General features: G+C 37.6%; 1 protein-coding gene across 1 annotated transcript in view; it reads right to left on the reverse strand.

Moving 5' to 3' along the window:
• Positions 1-18,157, reverse strand: part of LOC141913996 (intermembrane lipid transfer protein VPS13A-like) — a 65,407-nt gene that overhangs the window by 5,478 nt on the left and 41,772 nt on the right. The window contains exons 51-70 of the mRNA XM_074805239.1: positions 17,940-18,062; positions 15,701-15,793; positions 11,929-12,036; positions 10,262-10,531; positions 9,735-9,866; positions 9,312-9,442; positions 8,608-8,734; positions 8,317-8,439; positions 8,084-8,193; positions 7,797-7,956; positions 7,279-7,413; positions 6,698-6,849; positions 5,829-5,931; positions 4,870-4,947; positions 3,309-3,431; positions 2,209-2,354; positions 1,721-1,884; positions 854-961; positions 570-733; positions 161-242 (exon numbers count right to left, since the gene is read on the reverse strand). Of these exons, the coding sequence (XP_074661340.1) occupies positions 161-242; positions 570-733; positions 854-961; positions 1,721-1,884; positions 2,209-2,354; positions 3,309-3,431; positions 4,870-4,947; positions 5,829-5,931; positions 6,698-6,849; positions 7,279-7,413; positions 7,797-7,956; positions 8,084-8,193; positions 8,317-8,439; positions 8,608-8,734; positions 9,312-9,442; positions 9,735-9,866; positions 10,262-10,531; positions 11,929-12,036; positions 15,701-15,793; positions 17,940-18,062 (2,632 nt within the window). The remainder of the gene's footprint in view (positions 1-160; positions 243-569; positions 734-853; positions 962-1,720; positions 1,885-2,208; positions 2,355-3,308; positions 3,432-4,869; positions 4,948-5,828; positions 5,932-6,697; positions 6,850-7,278; positions 7,414-7,796; positions 7,957-8,083; positions 8,194-8,316; positions 8,440-8,607; positions 8,735-9,311; positions 9,443-9,734; positions 9,867-10,261; positions 10,532-11,928; positions 12,037-15,700; positions 15,794-17,939; positions 18,063-18,157) is intronic.

Raw genomic sequence — 18,157 nt, forward strand, 5'->3', positions numbered from 1 at the left:
AATTTAGCAGGGCTGCCAACATATGAAAAGTGCTATCAGCAACAAATTGAATTTTTTGTCAATAACCATTGATATTATACTAGTAGCACTTATTAAGACAAGTGAATCGCGTATTATCACTGCATGTAATATGTATTGATATTCACAAGTCGATGCAAACCTTTGAAGAAGCCTTCGACTCCTTCCTTTTTAGCACCTTCCACCGGACGCATGACGATTCCGGTAACACCATCCACGACACCCTGAAATAAATTGAAAACATAGAAAGAAACAAAGACTTAAGATCGTACATTAGTTTCTAACTATTACTGAAAAAGACCCGACACAGAAGACAGATCCAGACCACACTACCCATAAAATTGTCCCATAGTCCCTTATCCTTATAGATCCAGACCCCAGTGCCCTTAAGTCCCTTATCTTAATAGAACCTGACACTCCTGAACCCTTAAGATCATCCCCTAGTTCTGTGGTTTTATAGAACCAGACTCCTGAACCCTTCAGATCATCCCCTAGTCCATTATCCTTATAGAATCAGACTCCTGAACCCTTAAGACTAGCTGGACCCTTACCATGACTAAACCTTTGCCACCGCGAGCGAGACCCTCGCCGACATTCGCCGGTCGTTTATTCATTTCCTCGCGACGTTTTCGTTGATAATCTTCGTCCATCGTCAACGACGCCAAACCTTTACCCAACGTTCCAGTGATTCGCGAAACGGCTCCGGCAGCGCCACCTAATGTCAAAATATGAAACAATGACTACGTTTACAGAACTGATTAAATTTTGTCGATGATTTTAGAGATAAACGCTGATTAATTCCAGAAATGTAACTAAACTGCGGATTGAAGCTTACCGACTGCGTGTCCGATGAGACTTCGAACGCCGAGAGCAAGACCTTCGGCGAATTCCTCGGGACCCTGAATCGCTCCCTGATATGGTTCATAAAACAGATCTTCAATACCTGAAAAATAATATCAGAATTTTTAGCAACTGTTCTTGATTCAGGCAGCACAAGTCCATGGTGTAATCAGTCAAAGATAGCCTAACAAGTAAAACAAAGAAGAAGCGACAAATGTTTAATGCTAATGTTGTTTGCTTAAATTTAACCAACCCATAAATACCATACTACCAGTAGATCTCAGTTCTATTTGTCACTCCTTCATCAACTAATTATGTGTTGAACTTATAAGCAACTTGTCTTCAAATAACCATTGATAAAACACTATACCCGTGTTGTGACGATGTTGAGAATCCCACAATAATCTCTAGACCCAACCTAGTCATTTAAACACTAAACCTCTAGAATCTAATCCTCTAAACTGTATAGAACCATCCCCCTAGACCCTACCCCTCTTACACCTGGGGCCAGTTGCACAGTCGTGACTTAAGTCAAAAAGTTTTCTTAAATCTTAAGACTGGTCTTAAGTTGTTAGATTGGCTATAGAACTAAGTTGGTCTTAGACTGGTCTTAAGTCTAAGCCATGACTATGCAACCGGCCCCTGATACTACAATCTAGTAAATCCTAACCCTCTAAATCCAAACCCTCTAAACTCTCTAACGTACTAACCCTCTTGAATATCTAACCTACTAAATCCTAATCTTCTAGACCCTAGATCCAATAGATAATAATATTAAGTCTGAAAATATTTCTTGAGCTAGTAGTTTACCGTCGTCTGGCCTTTGTAAATCGAATATCATAATTTCCTTTCGATCTCTTACCTTGTGCTACTCCTCGTATGACGCCGAATGGATTGCCCAACACATCGAGCCCGAGGACGAGTACGTACATCTGTTTGATAGCCTGACCCGAATAATGAGACACCATCTCACCGGTCAGCTGCTGTTGATTGTAAAATTTGTATTTTCTCTCGAAGAACGCCAACCTACAGAGATAAACGGTTATAATTGAAACATCAATTATGTATTCATGAATTCTGTTGGTTTTTGTCTATAGTTCAATTGAAAAAAGCCACAATTATGAAGAATATCTAAGAGTATTGACGTTTTGACTCAATTCTGAGCCATTTTAAAAACTAAGAGAGTAGTAACGTTTAGACTCAATTAATTCGATGAGCCATTTTCTAAAACCAAGAGCAAACTTTAGAATATTGGGCTCACGGCAATAAAGTCGAAAGGTTGATACTCTTTTAATATTTGTAAATCTGTGTTTGAAAATTCTGTAATTATTTTTTTTTTGTGTAACTCACTTGAACACTACGTCTTGCACGTCGGTGAGGACGACTCCAACACTTTGTAGGAACAGATTGATGAAATTCATACCGACCGGGGTGGCGCTCTTGTTCCCATTCTCTTCTGAAGAATCGGATCCTTGCAACGAGAAACTTATGTGAATCTGAAAAAAAAATTGTTTAAGATTTCTCTCAAATTCTGCGGAAAGATTCTCAATGACTTCAACGATTCAATAAAATTATGATCAGCTACTTATGATGATCTTCTCATACTCAATAACTTCAACAATTCAGAAAAATTATGATTAGTTACTCACTGTAATGTCACCTTGTGATGAATGTGAGTTTTATTTTAACTTTGTATATAGAACTTAAGCTAAATAAATTTCAAATGCTTGAAAAAATAATAAAATTCAATGATTCAGTAAAATTATGATTAGTTACTTATGATGACCTTCTCATCCTTAATGAATTCAATGATTCAGTAAAATTATGATTAGTTACTAATGATGACCTTCTCATTCTCAATAACTTCAACTATTCAGTAAAATTATGATTAGTTACTAATGACGACCTTCTCATTCTCAATGCCTTCAACGATTCAGTAAAATTATGATCAGCTACTTATGATGATCTTCTCATTCTCAATAACTTCAACAATTCAGAAAAATTATGATTAGTTACTCACTGTAATGTCACCTTGTGATGAATGTGAGTTTTATTTTAACTTTGTATATAGAACTTAAGCTAAATAAATTTCAAATGCTTGAAAAAAATAAAAAAATTCAATGATTCAGTAAAATTATGATTAGTTACTTATGATGACCTTCTCATCCTTAATGAATTCAATGATTCAGTAAAATTATGATTAGTTACTAATGATGACCTTCTCATTCTCAATAACTTCAACTATTCAGTAAAATTATGATTAGTTACTTATGATGACCTTCTCATTCTCAATGACTTCAAAAGATTCTGTGAAATTACGAGTAGTTACTAATGACGACCTTCTCATTCTCAATAACTTCAACTATTCAGTAAAATTATGATTAGTTACTTATGATGACCTTCTCATTCTCAATGCCTTCAAAAGATTCTGTGAAATTACGAGTAGTTACCTTCAAGGGCGAGAAATGAAGATCGTCGTAGAAGTTTTTCTGTCCTTCGGCGATGAGACTTCCAACGTCGGACTCCATCAACGAACTACTAACCATCAAAGCATCTTCCTTAAATTTCTCAGACTGTCGGAAAAAAAAAACGTAGATTGAAATAATTAATAACCGATATCTGAATTCTTATAGAATTTAGAGAAATCGAGGTATGTTTTTTGCATTTTCAACGAAAGTTTCCACCGATAATCCTGACATGCTGCTTTCTTGCTGCACTCATATGTGAAAACCAAACCTCGGATACAACAACCACAATAAATCATTCATTATCCATGCTTCATCAATGTTAAGAATTTCTTCTCATAAAATAATACAATGCTTCATTAATTACCCTTTACCAAAAACTCGGGCAAAACTTTAAATATTCTTGATAATCGTAATTTTGAATACATCTGCACTCAGTTCGACAGTTTGTGAGTTTGGGTATTTCTCACAGATGTGGACTGAGGTACAGAGCCCAGTTCTACAGCGCTGTGAGTTAGTACTTTCAGAGATACCAGATCTCCAACAGCCATAGAACTAGGTGTCTCATTCACAAACCCTAAACCTTTTTGAAACCATGCTTTATTTGCGAATTAATAATAAAATAAAATATTTCATCCATAAAAATACGTTGCCGCTAAACAAATGGAACCTGTCTCCATAGTGATAATATATTCCGTGATCCGGTTTCCTTGGCAACCCTGTATCTGCGGTGACGAGAATATTTCAGTGATCGATAATAAGTTTCCATGGCGATATAAATGAGCAAAGCGCGCGCATGGCGATCAGTGCTGTATAACAATGACTACTACGACCCACGCGATGTTACCATAGCGATATACGCACCCGGTAATTCAGGTAATAAAGAGTTATTATATTCCAGATATCGTGTTGTAAATTGCCGAGTACTCGACGCGAATGAATCAACAATCGACTCGTAACCGACGGCAACATCGAACGTAAATAGAACGCCTGAATCGAGAATTTGAATCGAGTTTTTTTCGTTCGTTCGTTTTTATTGAGGGAACATTTTGTTGATCGTCATAAGCGCCCTCTCTTGGAGAGAAATGTAAACTAACGAAAAGAAAAGCAAACAGAGCTGCCAACAGCTGAAAAGTTGCTATCAGTAACAAATTGAATTTTCTAATGAAACAAAAAATGTTCAAACTCATCAGTAATCAAAGGGGTAGACCCTCAGAAACAAATCAAATCAGTATTTCTAAAATAGTAACAAATACTGAAAATTAGGAACAGTTGGCAGCTCTGGGCGTTTATAAATCCTAAAATTTGAAAAAAGAATTTTGCTGAAATGAAATAAACCTCACAAAGCGACCTCTTCGATAATTTGATCGGTTAAAAATCAACGATCGACCGATTACGATTTTCCGAGATTAGAAAAAAAAGCTCGTAATAGATTTGTAGTAGATATCGTTCCTGCTGTGTTCACCTGTGACCTTCACCTGTGATCGCCATGCCGGATGCACCGCGAACGCACGCAGACCCTGGCGAGTGAGCCGTCGGAACTTACCACACGAATCAAGTCTTTCTCGTTCGTAAACAATAAGTCGACGTTTCCTAAATGTCCTGGTTTATGGACTTCGATTACCTGTATGTATCATAGCAACACGTGATTGCGAAATTCAACAATATAAAAACAATCTCCGGTTTACACCGGGTCTGGATTATTGTAAGCAGGCCGTCTCGTGAAAAAGATTAACTCAAAATTTACCGCTTCATTGCTAGTCGTGTAGCCAAGTAATGAGGTACCGGACGCAGACACCAGATGGCGCCGTGAATTGATTGTCTAAGGAGAAAAGTAGATTCCCAAAACTTAAGTTAATTGTATAAGAAATTGAAGCGCTGTAACCTAGGGACCACTAGCGACACCTGGTGGATCCATTCTCGGCGCTGTAGTGGTGACGGTACCTCATTTGGTTAAAACTTTATAAGGAAAACTTTTTCATAGAGTCTTCTTTCACTTACATGCGGTTTAAGCTCAACCCAATCGGCGATTAGCTCACGCACAATTTAGCTTACAATTCTATGGTGATCACAAAATTAAAAGCGATCACTAAATCTTAAACAACTAACTCATCAACGTGAAGCGCAAATAAACCAATCAATCGAAATAAATTTTTTGAAAGCACATTAGTAAATACTTCATCAACAAAGTCAACAAGGACCTGCAGTTTCTCAAAAAAGTTCAACTCATTCAAATGTATATCATAGGAGTTGATTTTTTAAACTTTGTCCTGAGAAATGGCCCTAGATTGATGACCGTAAACACGTACAGCTTAAGACAACTAAATGTGCTTGAACAAACATTATGAATTATTACCACATGGCCCTCTTGGTATCCCTATCATTTTTAGGCGAAGAACCAAAGAAGATCAGAAGAGACACATTTAAATTAACATTTTGATTACGATCGGAAAAATTATAGCTAAATTCATAATTCTAAAGAGGAAGAATATACACTGTACTTACATAGTCTGGTTCGGGTACAGATGAGGCAAACAGCCCGATGAGTTGAGTGAGGAATCCTTGATCAACTTTCACCGACATTTCCTGGACGAGCACCTTAAAATACCTGCAATTAGAAATCAAACACTCTCGGGTAATCAAGCGCAGAAAAAGACTTTTCGAAGAGTCCTTTTCAGAGACTCTTGGTTTCTAATATTCATGAATTCGATCTCATATCTAAGATTCCCCCCTTACAATATGAAACATTATTGATAAAGAACTTATAAAAGCATTGTTAAAGCTTAGGAGATGAGATTTTAAAACAGAATCAGTTGGGCTATATTCAGCTATTCAGCTATTCAGTTTAACAAATATTCTTCGGAAGGAAATTCCATAAATGAGGTGTTAATGTAGCTAATAAAGGCTTTTTTGTCAAGTATAGAGGTCTGTGATGTCATAGTTTGTTTCTCAACGAGTGCAAGATATCACAAAATAACTAAATTCGAGGATTTATAAACTTAGAGCATTTGTCATGTTAATCACTTATTGTGTTTATTAATCAATATGGCCAGGTCAAGTCGAAAAGCATAAAAGCACATGGCTGCATGACCTCTATACATCATAAGCTCCTTATACCTCCTCATCTCCCACTCTCTCCTCTCTCCCTATCTCTCACTCTCCTCCCTCCCTATCTCTCACTCTCTCCTCCCTCCCTATCTCTCATTCTACTCCCTCCTTATCTCCTTATCTCTCACTCTCTTCTCCCTCCCTATCTCCCTATCTCTCACTCTCTCCTCCCTCCCTATCTCCCTATCGCTCACTCTCTCCTCCCTCCCTATCTCCCTATCTCTCACTCACTCCTCCCTCCCTATCTCCCTATCTCTCCTGCTCACCTGAATTGCACGACCGATGAATGTTCATTTTTACGCAGCATGATTGTCGCCTCGGTGAACGGTTTCGGTACGGATTCGGCGGCGACTGATTTCGGAGGCGGAATCGGTGCCAGAACGGTCGGGAAAACACAACCCGGAACCTGACTGTCCAACTGCAATATACAACAATTTATCTTTAATAATATACTTGACTCTCTTCTATTCAAGAATTTTTTATCTTTGAATCATTGTGGGATTTCTCTCGTCATACCACAATTTATCTTTAATAATATGCTAGACCTTTCTTGGAGTCCATAATCAGAAAATTGACATGATCATAAAACAGTAGATCCTTTGAAGGAAGCTTTCATGAATCCCTCTTTGACATAATGAAATGATGGTAGTTCGTATAGATAGTTCCAAGAAAGATGCACAATAGACCTTAAACACCAACTCTGGCATTTCCAGAGTACCATTAACATGTACCACATTCCAGTTGACCCAACCTTCTTCTCTGCTGAGCACACTGAAACACCAGCTCTGGCAAGCATACAACCCTCACCCTACTGAGCACACTGAAACACCAGCTCTGGCAAGCGTACCTGTAAACGATGTATTTTCGCGTGGAATTGAACTTGATGCGGAGAAGTTCGATATTGCAGGAAGATTCCCGTTTGGAACGAACGACGTATTTGACGTTTATGCGGTTTATACATCATCAACTCATTAAAATCAACCTGAAAAATATCAAGACAAATCGCTGAAAATTATGTTACATGGTGCGCATCCTTTTACAGGGTAGCGACTTTTATCTAAATTGCTTTTTTCCCCGACTATTCCCCGATTATTCCCAGACATGCACGTTGTTTTCCCTGACTCGATCAGCTAAGAATCCAATCGATCAACACAGTCAAATACGTAAGACATAAACAGAAACTTTTTGATCATATGTACAATCTAGCAGTCTCAAAATATTTCCTGGACTTCTCCCAAATTTTTTAGCATTTCCACAAAATTCCCTGACTTTTTCAGTGGCCACTCTGTTTTCATGAACAGAGACTCATGTTTTACATAGCAGCATAAAAGACACCTCAAAAATTCCTTCTCGCGCATTGCTTACCTCGACTTTATCTTTGTCTCCGAGGATCATGCGCGGATTCGGAGTTTCCCCGATCGATATTTTATCCTGATAAACCTGATACGCCGCTTCGATCAAACGATTGAATTTATTCTTCAGGGCTTTGTAACGTTTTCGTTTCTCTTCCCAAACAACACCAGAACTAGCAACGACGCAAAAAAGCACGAATCAAAGTTCAGCGTTTAGATAAAAGACAAGTTTCGATGTTCGTAATAGAAGATGGATGCCTCCTAAATCCCCCTATGACATCATCTTACTGTCTCTCTCACCTGGTGATTGCGAGATAAGCAATTTCCATGCGACTGTAGTTGTTCACTAAAGACAAACCAAATCCTTTTAGAGACACTTTCAAATCCATATCCACTCTTTCAACATCCGTCTGTAGAAGACAAGGTAGACAAATTCAATTACTCAGGGATTTTTCATCTTTAAATTTAAAAGTTGGTTCTACAACTGACTGCCGGTAGTCCTAAAGATTTTCCTGGGAAATTCAAACGCTCACCTCCTCCGCAGCAGCTACGATTGATATATCTTGCGTAAATAGCAGCACCCTCTGGAGACCATCGAGGAAACTAACCCAGTACACTTTACTGTTAGTGTCAGCGAAGAAATTGCCACAACCGTCCTGTTGCATGAAGAAGAAAAGTTATATTTTTGAAAGGATCTCCGAACATGAATTGGAAAATGATGTTGTTAGAAAGGATATCTTGATAGACATCATCAAAATAAGAAACATCTAGTTCCAAAAAATCCAAAAGTTGTCAAATTTGCTGCAAAATAGCAGAAGACAAACCTTGATGAGGTCGGTTTTCTCTCTGCGATCTCCGCATTGCCAATACATCTCTCGTTTACCGGTCGCGTCCTGCCAGGCGTAGAGCACGGTCGTACCAGCGGGCAACGTCTCCTGTTCCTCAACACCACTAGTAAAATAAAACAAACACAACATATTCAAAAATTCCTAACAAATGTTCATGAAGTTATTGGCAATGAGAAAGACATCATTAGTAAGTGTCATAATCATAATTGAAGTTATGCAGAATGAGAAAGTCATATTTAGTGACTGATTATAATTTCACTGAATCAATGAAGTTATCGAGAATGAGAAGGTCGTCATTAGTAACTTATCATAATTTTCTGAATCAATGAAGTTATCGAGAATGAGAAGGTCGCCATAAGTAACTAATAATAATTATACTGAATCAATGAAGTTATTGAGAATGAGAAGGGCGTCATAAGTAACTAATAATAATTTTACTGAATCAATGAAGTTATTGAGAATGAGAAGGGCGTCATAAGTAACTAATAATAATTTTACTGAATCGTTGAAGTTATCGAGAATGAGAAGGTCATTTGTTACAAGTAACTAATCATAATTTCATTAAATTGCAAACATCACTGAGGACATAACATATCCATATAATGCAAATAGCCAACTAGTGATGTCAAAGAACCGACCAAAGACATTCACCACAAAAAAACCAAACATCTTTAACTTACTTTTGATAATATTTGATTGGTAATGATGTATGATTGACTAGTTGAACGTTTGCCATCCCGTCGTGATATTGATCTAACATGATAATCACTGCCGATTCCGATATCTGAGTCTCGATACTTATTCCTCCGTACTACAATTATATAGAACATTGTGAATATATAAAACATTACCCAGTCAATCATCCTCGTTGACCTTGACCTATAGCGTTGACAAACTATCCCCTTGCTCATCTAGATCCTTCTTTTAGGACCAGTATTTCATTTTTGCTGATCTGTGGCCGTGTGTCTAAGACCATCAAAGTTCTATAGCTAATCTGACAGCTTAAGACCAGTCTTAAGATTTAAGACAACTCTTGAACTTAAGTCATGATTATGGAACCGGCCCCCCACAGGGGTAGCTAGTCGTTTTTGCTTTTAACTCACCTCCTCTTCCAGTTTCATTAAAGTATTGTGAGGTTCGTTGAAAATGAACGGTTTTGTTTCCATGTTCGTATCTTTCACTTTGGCCTTCATTAACATCTTCTTTTGGCTTTGAATTGGCCAAAACGGTACACACTGTAAAAAACCGATATTCCGGTCACGGTTCTGATGATCAAATTTGAGTTTTTCCCAATTGTCCGGGAACAAATGAATTAAACCCACATCCATTATCCATTCAGGATTATGAAGTTGTCAGTATCCAGTATCAATTTGATTTTTAAAATTCCAATCAAGAAAACACAGGAAAGAATGAAATTAAACATATTCTAATGGTGAAATCAGAAACTTCTTGTTTGTTTCATTTCATTTATTACTATCACAACAAAAAGCTAGTACCCTCGGAATACCGGGATACTGCCAAAATCAAGCCCTGTTTTTCTCCTCATTATTAGAATGTTTGCTGCCAGCATATTCCAAGCTGGCGGCAAACATCCTAATAAACGCGGTTTCGATGATATCGTATAAAATACCTCTTTAGGCGGGCAATCGACCCAGTGCGCGTTATTCGACGCCATCTCGTTCGTTACCTCGATGCTCGAGATCGTGTACGTCGCTTTATTAACGATCATATAATACGGAGTGAACGTCACGATCTTCGTCAATCCGGAATTCGACAGCGAGATCTTCACGCCGACCTCGTACGTGTAGTGTTTGAATTTACACGTTACCGTACCCGAACTACCGACCGTATCCAACGAGAATTTATCCGACCAGTCGCTGTCGCATACTTTCAACGTTACCTGAATGATAATGACGATAAAAAAGATTTCAATGTTTGACTTGGAAGGATGTTTGATTTGGTAAGGCAAAGGAATTTGACTTAATAATGGTTAAGAGTTTGAATTGATGATATGAAGAAGTTTGACTTCTAATGCCAAGTAGTTCGACTTATTAATGGAAGAATTTTGACTTGGTAATGCAGGGAAATTTATTTGAATTGGTAATGGAGAATAAGTTTTCTTGGCAATGGAAGAGGGTATGGCATGGTAATGGAAGGTTTGACTTGGTAATGAAGAAAGCCATTTTCTAGAAACTCAGCACAATAGGTCCTTTATCTATTAACTTTGTCACCCTTGGGGACATTTTAGAAAAATTCAATTTTCTCTCATAACGTAGTCGACAAAAAAGCAAAACACACTCAGTTAACAATTTATGATAATACATCTTTCTACCTTTGAACACAATAAAAAAAGGTTTTGAAAAGAAGATGGGTTGAGATAAAAAGCATTGATATCCGTGACTCTACTACCAACACTGCATTATAATACTTCCATACCACAGGCGCGTTTGAACCATTAAAAGGAGGACCCCATTGAAGACTACCCTTGAACACGAAAGTTTTCAAACTCCTAAAAGATGTCAAACATGCGCGTGCAAAAAGACTACATCTACAAAAGTAAATCTCTGTATTCCATGAGTCAAGTATTGATGAATCCCATCACCAAAAATGGCATCGAGGATACAAACAAGTATGTAGTATAGAGGACACATTCAAACTTACTCTTCTATCAATCTAAAAATGGGTGAAGGCAATATAAAACAATACCATGCATAAATTAACATCTAATTACCATATAAAAGTGTATCTATCATTCTCATAAGGTGGTGCATATATTAACATCTAATTACCAGATTATCGAGTTGCATAAAGTGACATCTAACATCAAAATGTGCATCGATTTACATAAATTATCATCTCATATTCAATAAGTGCATACATTTGCATACATTAACATACATTATTATACATTACTATATGGATCTTATGTTCTAACATAAATAATATCCATAACCACCTTGAATAAATACAAAACCAAAACTTGATTATAGTGCATGGTGGCACCAATAAAGGTTACTACTAACACCTTCAGAAAAGTCGATATAAAAGAAGTTGGTGTTACATGAAATGACTATGCGTAAACCACTGATTGTGCTCCATCCCGAAAGCAATTTATGTTTCAATAATTCAGTTAGTAAACAGAAAATAACAACAAACCATGACAACGTTTGAAATTTCGTTTATTCTAAACTTGAAACCGAACATGCCACTAAAACACTGAATTCTCCACCTAGTGAGTGAAACACAAACTAAAAACAACACCAAACCTGATGCAAAGCAACGAATTACCAAACTTACTTTGCCCGACTTTTTCCACGGTTGTTTGTTTTTCTTTTGCGACTTGTTGCGATTCAGCGTACCGGTACTGCCGGCCGTCGATGACGCATCATCTTTTGACAACTCCTCCTGATAGATGGCGCATTGGTAGGGACGAAAATGAAAAGGATATAACGCATATTGTATGAATTGGATCGGGGAATTTAGTACGTACAAAGGTTCTTATCTCTCTGAAATTAAAGCCTCCTTTTTATTTGATCAATACAATCTGGCATTAAATTTCTAAGGCTAAGAGAATGGCAGACGGACAAGCATACCACTACCGAGAGTAAAACGAACTAAAAAACGTGTTTCAAAACCTCTAAACTGAAGAGAAAAGAAAATTTCCGGAGGGGGTCATTTTTACTACTCTCAACTACCACAGCTATACGATATTAATGGATGAATGAACGAAAAAGAAAGGGCAAAAATTGACTTCCAATGAAAATAAGAATCCTAACTAACAACAGAAATTGACTTCCAATGAAAATAAAACACTACAAATGATTTACGTTCTGACAGTCATATGATGCTGAAGATGACATGAAAAGCATTAACCAACCCCATTAGTGTCCATGCACTTCAAGGAAAAATACCGTAAAAACTTGACATATATGTACGGACGAAACTAGGGGTCCAAGGATACAACGCCATGCCTACTCGGTGAAATGCTTCACTACCTGACATTTGCAATAATCAAGACAATTGATCAAAGCATCTTCAAGATTTTCCATGAAAACTTGTGCAAAAGGCCACTTGCTAAAAAGTTGTTCACCAGTGGATAGTTGACATAGTGACAATGAAAAGTTCATGGTTAACTTATGGCATTTATCGGCCAGTTATCTTTTTACCAACTTTTGAACAACTGCAGCTCCTGATTTTCTTCCGAAAAATGCTAATTCAGTGAATGCACAAATGAATGGACAGACAGCTGACAGATCAACGTACAAAAAGTGAATACAATGGCATAAATCCCCTTATAACATCAAAATCAATACCAAATTCATGAAAAAATCGTTACACATTGTTTTGATGATGTCGTAGTGGGATTTACGGAGACGCCCGTCTTATTGAAACCAACATTTCCACGGTTACCGAGACAAAACAACATGCATTTATCGACGAAATTGGATCAACTACAAACGTAGTTTTTCCGCACCTTTTCGTGATGAAAGGAGGAGGGTTAATATTGTTTTTTTTTTTTTTTTAATTTGCTACCATGACGATTACGATAATGAAAACAATACGAGAAAACGAGCGGTTCTCCTACCTCGGTCGCGTGACTCGACGACGGCGATTTCAGGCGGAAATGTTTCTATAAATAAGCGCGCGACGCGAACGACGGGAGTGAACGAGAAAATAGAGAGAAAGGAAGAAAAATGTCGCTATTATTAACGATGAAATTAAACACAAACACAAACAGCGCACGACGACAACAACAATGATGCACATTTCAAAATTTAAATTATATTTTGGCGTTGCGTAAAAAAATGTCGGAGATCATCCTCGTTTATTCTCCATGATGAAATAACCCTTGTCCATGGTCGTTAAAAGTTCAATACAAATCGATAATAAACACATGCCTAAACTCAGTTCCATATTCATCATCCTCATCCAGCAGGGATTTGAACCTGATGGCATCGCTCGAACCTGACTCAGCCGTAGCATGAAACCCTTCCCCACTAGACCCCAGTGTGCAGGTACATGCGCCGATTGCTTGTTGTGTAATTAGAGGCAAATTTCACCGATAAACTAGAACTGGAAAACCCAGGCTAAAATGAAATGGGATATCTGATTGGATAATGGTGGCCTCATCTAAGCTGTGCATGTAGCTGCACACTCGGTCTATAGTGTTGCTGGGTTCTGGGTTTCGTACCGTGGCGAGTCTTGGTGCCATCAGGTTCGAATCCTTGCTGGGGAAAATTATATTCATGAGCTAAAATGTGAATTCATTACGTCTACGGACCCTTAACTCTTTACCAACAGCCATGCGAAGAGCCTGATCTTCTGAAATTTAATAGATGAAATCCGAACTCCTTTTAAAAGAAAACCATCCTCTATCCGAGCCAGTGTTAACATACGCGAACCCCTTTTGTCATAATCGTTGCTGCTCAGAATTCTAAAACCATGCCAACACCTCATGACATATTGGAAAAAAGAACCACTGTCAACATGCGTCCATGCATATAGGAAAAAATGAAAACACAGACGCAGAGTAAGATTCAATTGGAGAAAAGATGGCTACCTTCATAAAATCCCCCTATGACATCATCCCTGTAGTAGTGCAAGATCCAGGGGCAGAGTTTTACAGGAGGAGAACAAACAAATGAAAAGGGCAAAAGGTGTTTCTGCCCCTCGTCTATGGGATAGTTTGCCGAAACACATTAGGGCTACATCATCTTTTGAGGTTATTAAATCATTGGTTAAACCATTTTTATTTAGAGAATATCTTTTTAACTAATTTTATATCTACTAATCACGTCAATTTTATCTATTATTGTAAAGAGCTTTGAGATTATTCTTAATGAAAAGAGCTTGATTATTACATTTACTCTGCCTGGATTTCCAGACCCCCCACAATGACAGGAGCAAGTCCGCCTTGTCCTACTGTCTGGATCCGCCCCTCAGCATATCACTGTATCAGCTTAATGATGTCATAGGGGGATTTATGAAGGAGTATCTTCAGGATATTTTCTAAAATCCATAACTCATCGTTTTAAAAATGTTACATTCCCGATCGGGCGAGCATTGTGCGTAGAATATACGTCGATAAAAACCTGCGTGATCAAAGTGACACCTTGCGATGCGAATGAGAACTAAAATACCCATGGATAGAAATATAGAGAAGTAAAAAACCCGCGAAGTTCCGACCGCTGGCGAGTGAGTAGTCGTATACTTACCGAACTCCCTTTACCGGTTGATTTTTTAGTCGCGACCGTTTTGACGGCGGGATGATAGAGATCCTCTTCGTCCGAGTCGACGTCAAAACTCGATGCGTCTTTCTTCTGACGGAACAAGCGGCGCGCGGAGAACGCGGTGAGAAAAAGCGGAACTAATAAACGAACGACGGAGGCTAGGGTTACAGGGGGGGGTGGGGTAACCTCGACCCGAAAATAATCTTCTGTAAGGTCGCGCGTGTTGGATTGCATGGGTGAAAATAATGGTTACAATGAAAAACATTTTCTAGTAAATCCCTTCACCGCGTATGTAAATATGCACACAGAAAGAGGTCATTCTAACAATGTTACACAAACAAGATGCTCATTTGACTTAAAAGTGGTACTTCATCTATTCATGTATCTCAAGGGCTAAGTGAAAAAAATCCCAATTCAAGGGAAAAATTAACTCGAGTTGGAAAATGTCACAAAATCCTGAAATGCTTATATTGAATACTGAATTATATCGGCATCGATTTTAAAAGTAGAATTTCACGAAGTATACTTTTCCGCACAATAATCATTTCAATTTCAAAAGCTTCCACTGTTTCTAAACCAGAACGAAACAAATTCAGCCCCATCTGGCAGATTATAGTATCATTTCTCTTCAAAGCCTTGAACCCGAAATCAAATTCAAATGTGACGATTACGGAAGTGACAGTTGAATTACGCCCGCACCCGCACCCACCGGGGATCGAACCCAAGTCTATGCGTAACACAGTTACCTAACACTATATACATTGTAGGCAGACACATTGGCTCCAGATCACACACATCAATCTATCAACAAATATCCACACATTTTTTTCGATACGCACCTTTTTCTTTTCGAATACTTTTTTCGGTTTGTAAGCGAACAATACCGCCCCCTGTTGACCTTCTGGGTGTTCGTAGACGATGTCATCGGTCGACTGAAATCGGGAGAAGATAAAGAAACTTGTTGAATGAGAATATTTCATTTCGCGATGAAACAAACATTGAAGATTGATTTTTAGAAAATTAAGACTTGAAAACGTCATTGAATAATGAAATGACATACTAAAATGGATGTGAAATTCTTTTTCGAAGATTCTTGACGCAGGCAAAGTTTTTGTTGAATTTTGAATTTTGAAGTACATTTATTTAAGGAGCTTGGAAAAATTGGAAATGCATCTTACTTCGTCATTCAATATAGTGCATGGTTTTTAAAAAAGCTTTTCCACCATGATCTAATATATCTATATATATATTGGACCGAGTTCAGAGGAAACAATACTATATTTATCTATGGTGACATAACAAAAGGCCTATGCCTACAGTCAATTGAAATATATCGATAAACATTGATACCATATTGCAGTACATTGGTAAGCCCAGTCTTCAGACTTCTACTGAATTCTATATTTCTAAAGTACACATGGATCTAAATACTACTGAGCGGGTTTTCGCTCCAAAAGGTGGTGAAATATCCCACAAACTGGGTCCTCTAATTGTAAAGCATTACCACGAAAATAAAAAACAATTAGATATTTCATAAAAAATAAAAGTATCAAAAAATATATGCTTATCATTTCATAACTATCGCGCAACGTGCGAATTACAGGTGACGCATGATTTAATGAATGATAGATATTTGACCATCAATAATGAAAAGCGCTAAACTTATCTAATGAAGATGGAACCGTTCAGAAAGATGAATATCTCCATGAAGTACCTTATGACATCTAGAGATTTCATGCTCCATATTTTCCTGAAGCCTTAACAGGAGCAGATCCAGGATTTTCAAAGTGGAGGGGGGAGCTCAGCTGGTCTAACCACAGAAAATTTCGAAAAAATTACCCTCTCTTTCAAGTATTCTAAGTTTTTTTCAGGCATATATTGTCATATATTCTAAGTGTCCTGTACTTTTAAATGTAACATTGAAAATCGGAAGATTTATCATACGAAGGAGGTTCCCCCCTGGATCTGCGTCTGCTTAAAACAATTAGGTTTGAATCATTATCTTAATGAAAACATGTAATAACCAATAGACAATGTGAGACTCCGCCCTCTGGTGACAATATCTGACTCAAATCTAAATAAATCAAATGAAAAAATATCGTAGGTGTATAAATCGATGATGTCATAAGGAGATATAACACGGACGCGGCCATCTTTCCGACGAAACGGTACTACAAAATACCCGCATGACAATAAAAGCATCACGATGAAATAATAAATGTTGCAGCGGAACTAAAAGCATGATTCGAGGTGTTTAAAGGACATTGACATTGACGAACCTCCTCCTGGTGAGTTTGCTATAAAACGCGTGCGTGCAGCAGCCGAGGGGATAAAAAATATACCGCTGTCAAATTCAGTTTTTTCAATTTCATCTCCAGGAAGGGTTTATTTAGACCACTTGTTGTTTCATATCTTCTCGTAATGCGACCAAGATGACCTATATGGCCAGTTGTATAGTCAGGGTGGCCACTTTGGCGATTTTTCCCCATCTTTTCCCTAACTATTTTCTGACTGATTTGTTTTCACTTGTGACAATTGCACTTTGTTTTCCCTGACTTGATCTGCTAAGTATCTAATCAATTAAGGCAGTTGTAATACGTAAGACATAGACGGACACTGTTTGATTTTATGTGTGATCTAGCATTCTCAACAGATTTCCCTGATCTTTAGCTTTTTTTCTACAAAATTCCCTGATTTTGTTAAAAATTTCCTGACTTTTCCCTGGTTTCTGGGTAAGTGGCCACCCTGACCCTGTTCCTTCAACTTTTTACTCACTTTAATTATCAACCTCAGATTATTCCATCCAATTTTTTATTTCTATGCTTCACAAACAAAGCTTATTTACCAGAACTAAGGGTTTTTCGAAGCTGGGACTTAGGAGGCGAATGAATCCCCTCTAAGATAATCTCATGAATTCTGGAATATTTACCTTCTTTTTAGAACAATGTCTAATTACTGAGTGCTTGAATTGATTAATCAATTATTCATTTATTCGTATAATCAATCATTTATCATGCATTTAAAACTGTCAATCATTAACATGCTCACGCCCACAAATCCATGAAACCCTTCACTAGCATTGTGAGATGAATAGCCTACCTTGTAAACTAACGGCAGACCGGTTTTGTTGACCATCCAATACGGCGAGTAAAGCGCCACCTCTAGGAAACCTTTCGACCTTTTCGTGTGTAAACCAAGATCCTGTATCATCAAAAATTCATAAATCTTCATGTAATTTTCAATTTCAGATTTATAATCACTTCAAAAATTTGAGACGAGATTAAGTTCCTAAAAGA

The sequence above is a fragment of the Tubulanus polymorphus genome, chromosome 12 (assembly GCF_964204645.1).
Source record: "Tubulanus polymorphus chromosome 12, tnTubPoly1.2, whole genome shotgun sequence".
Lineage (NCBI taxonomy): Eukaryota > Metazoa > Nemertea > Palaeonemertea > Tubulaniformes > Tubulanidae > Tubulanus > Tubulanus polymorphus.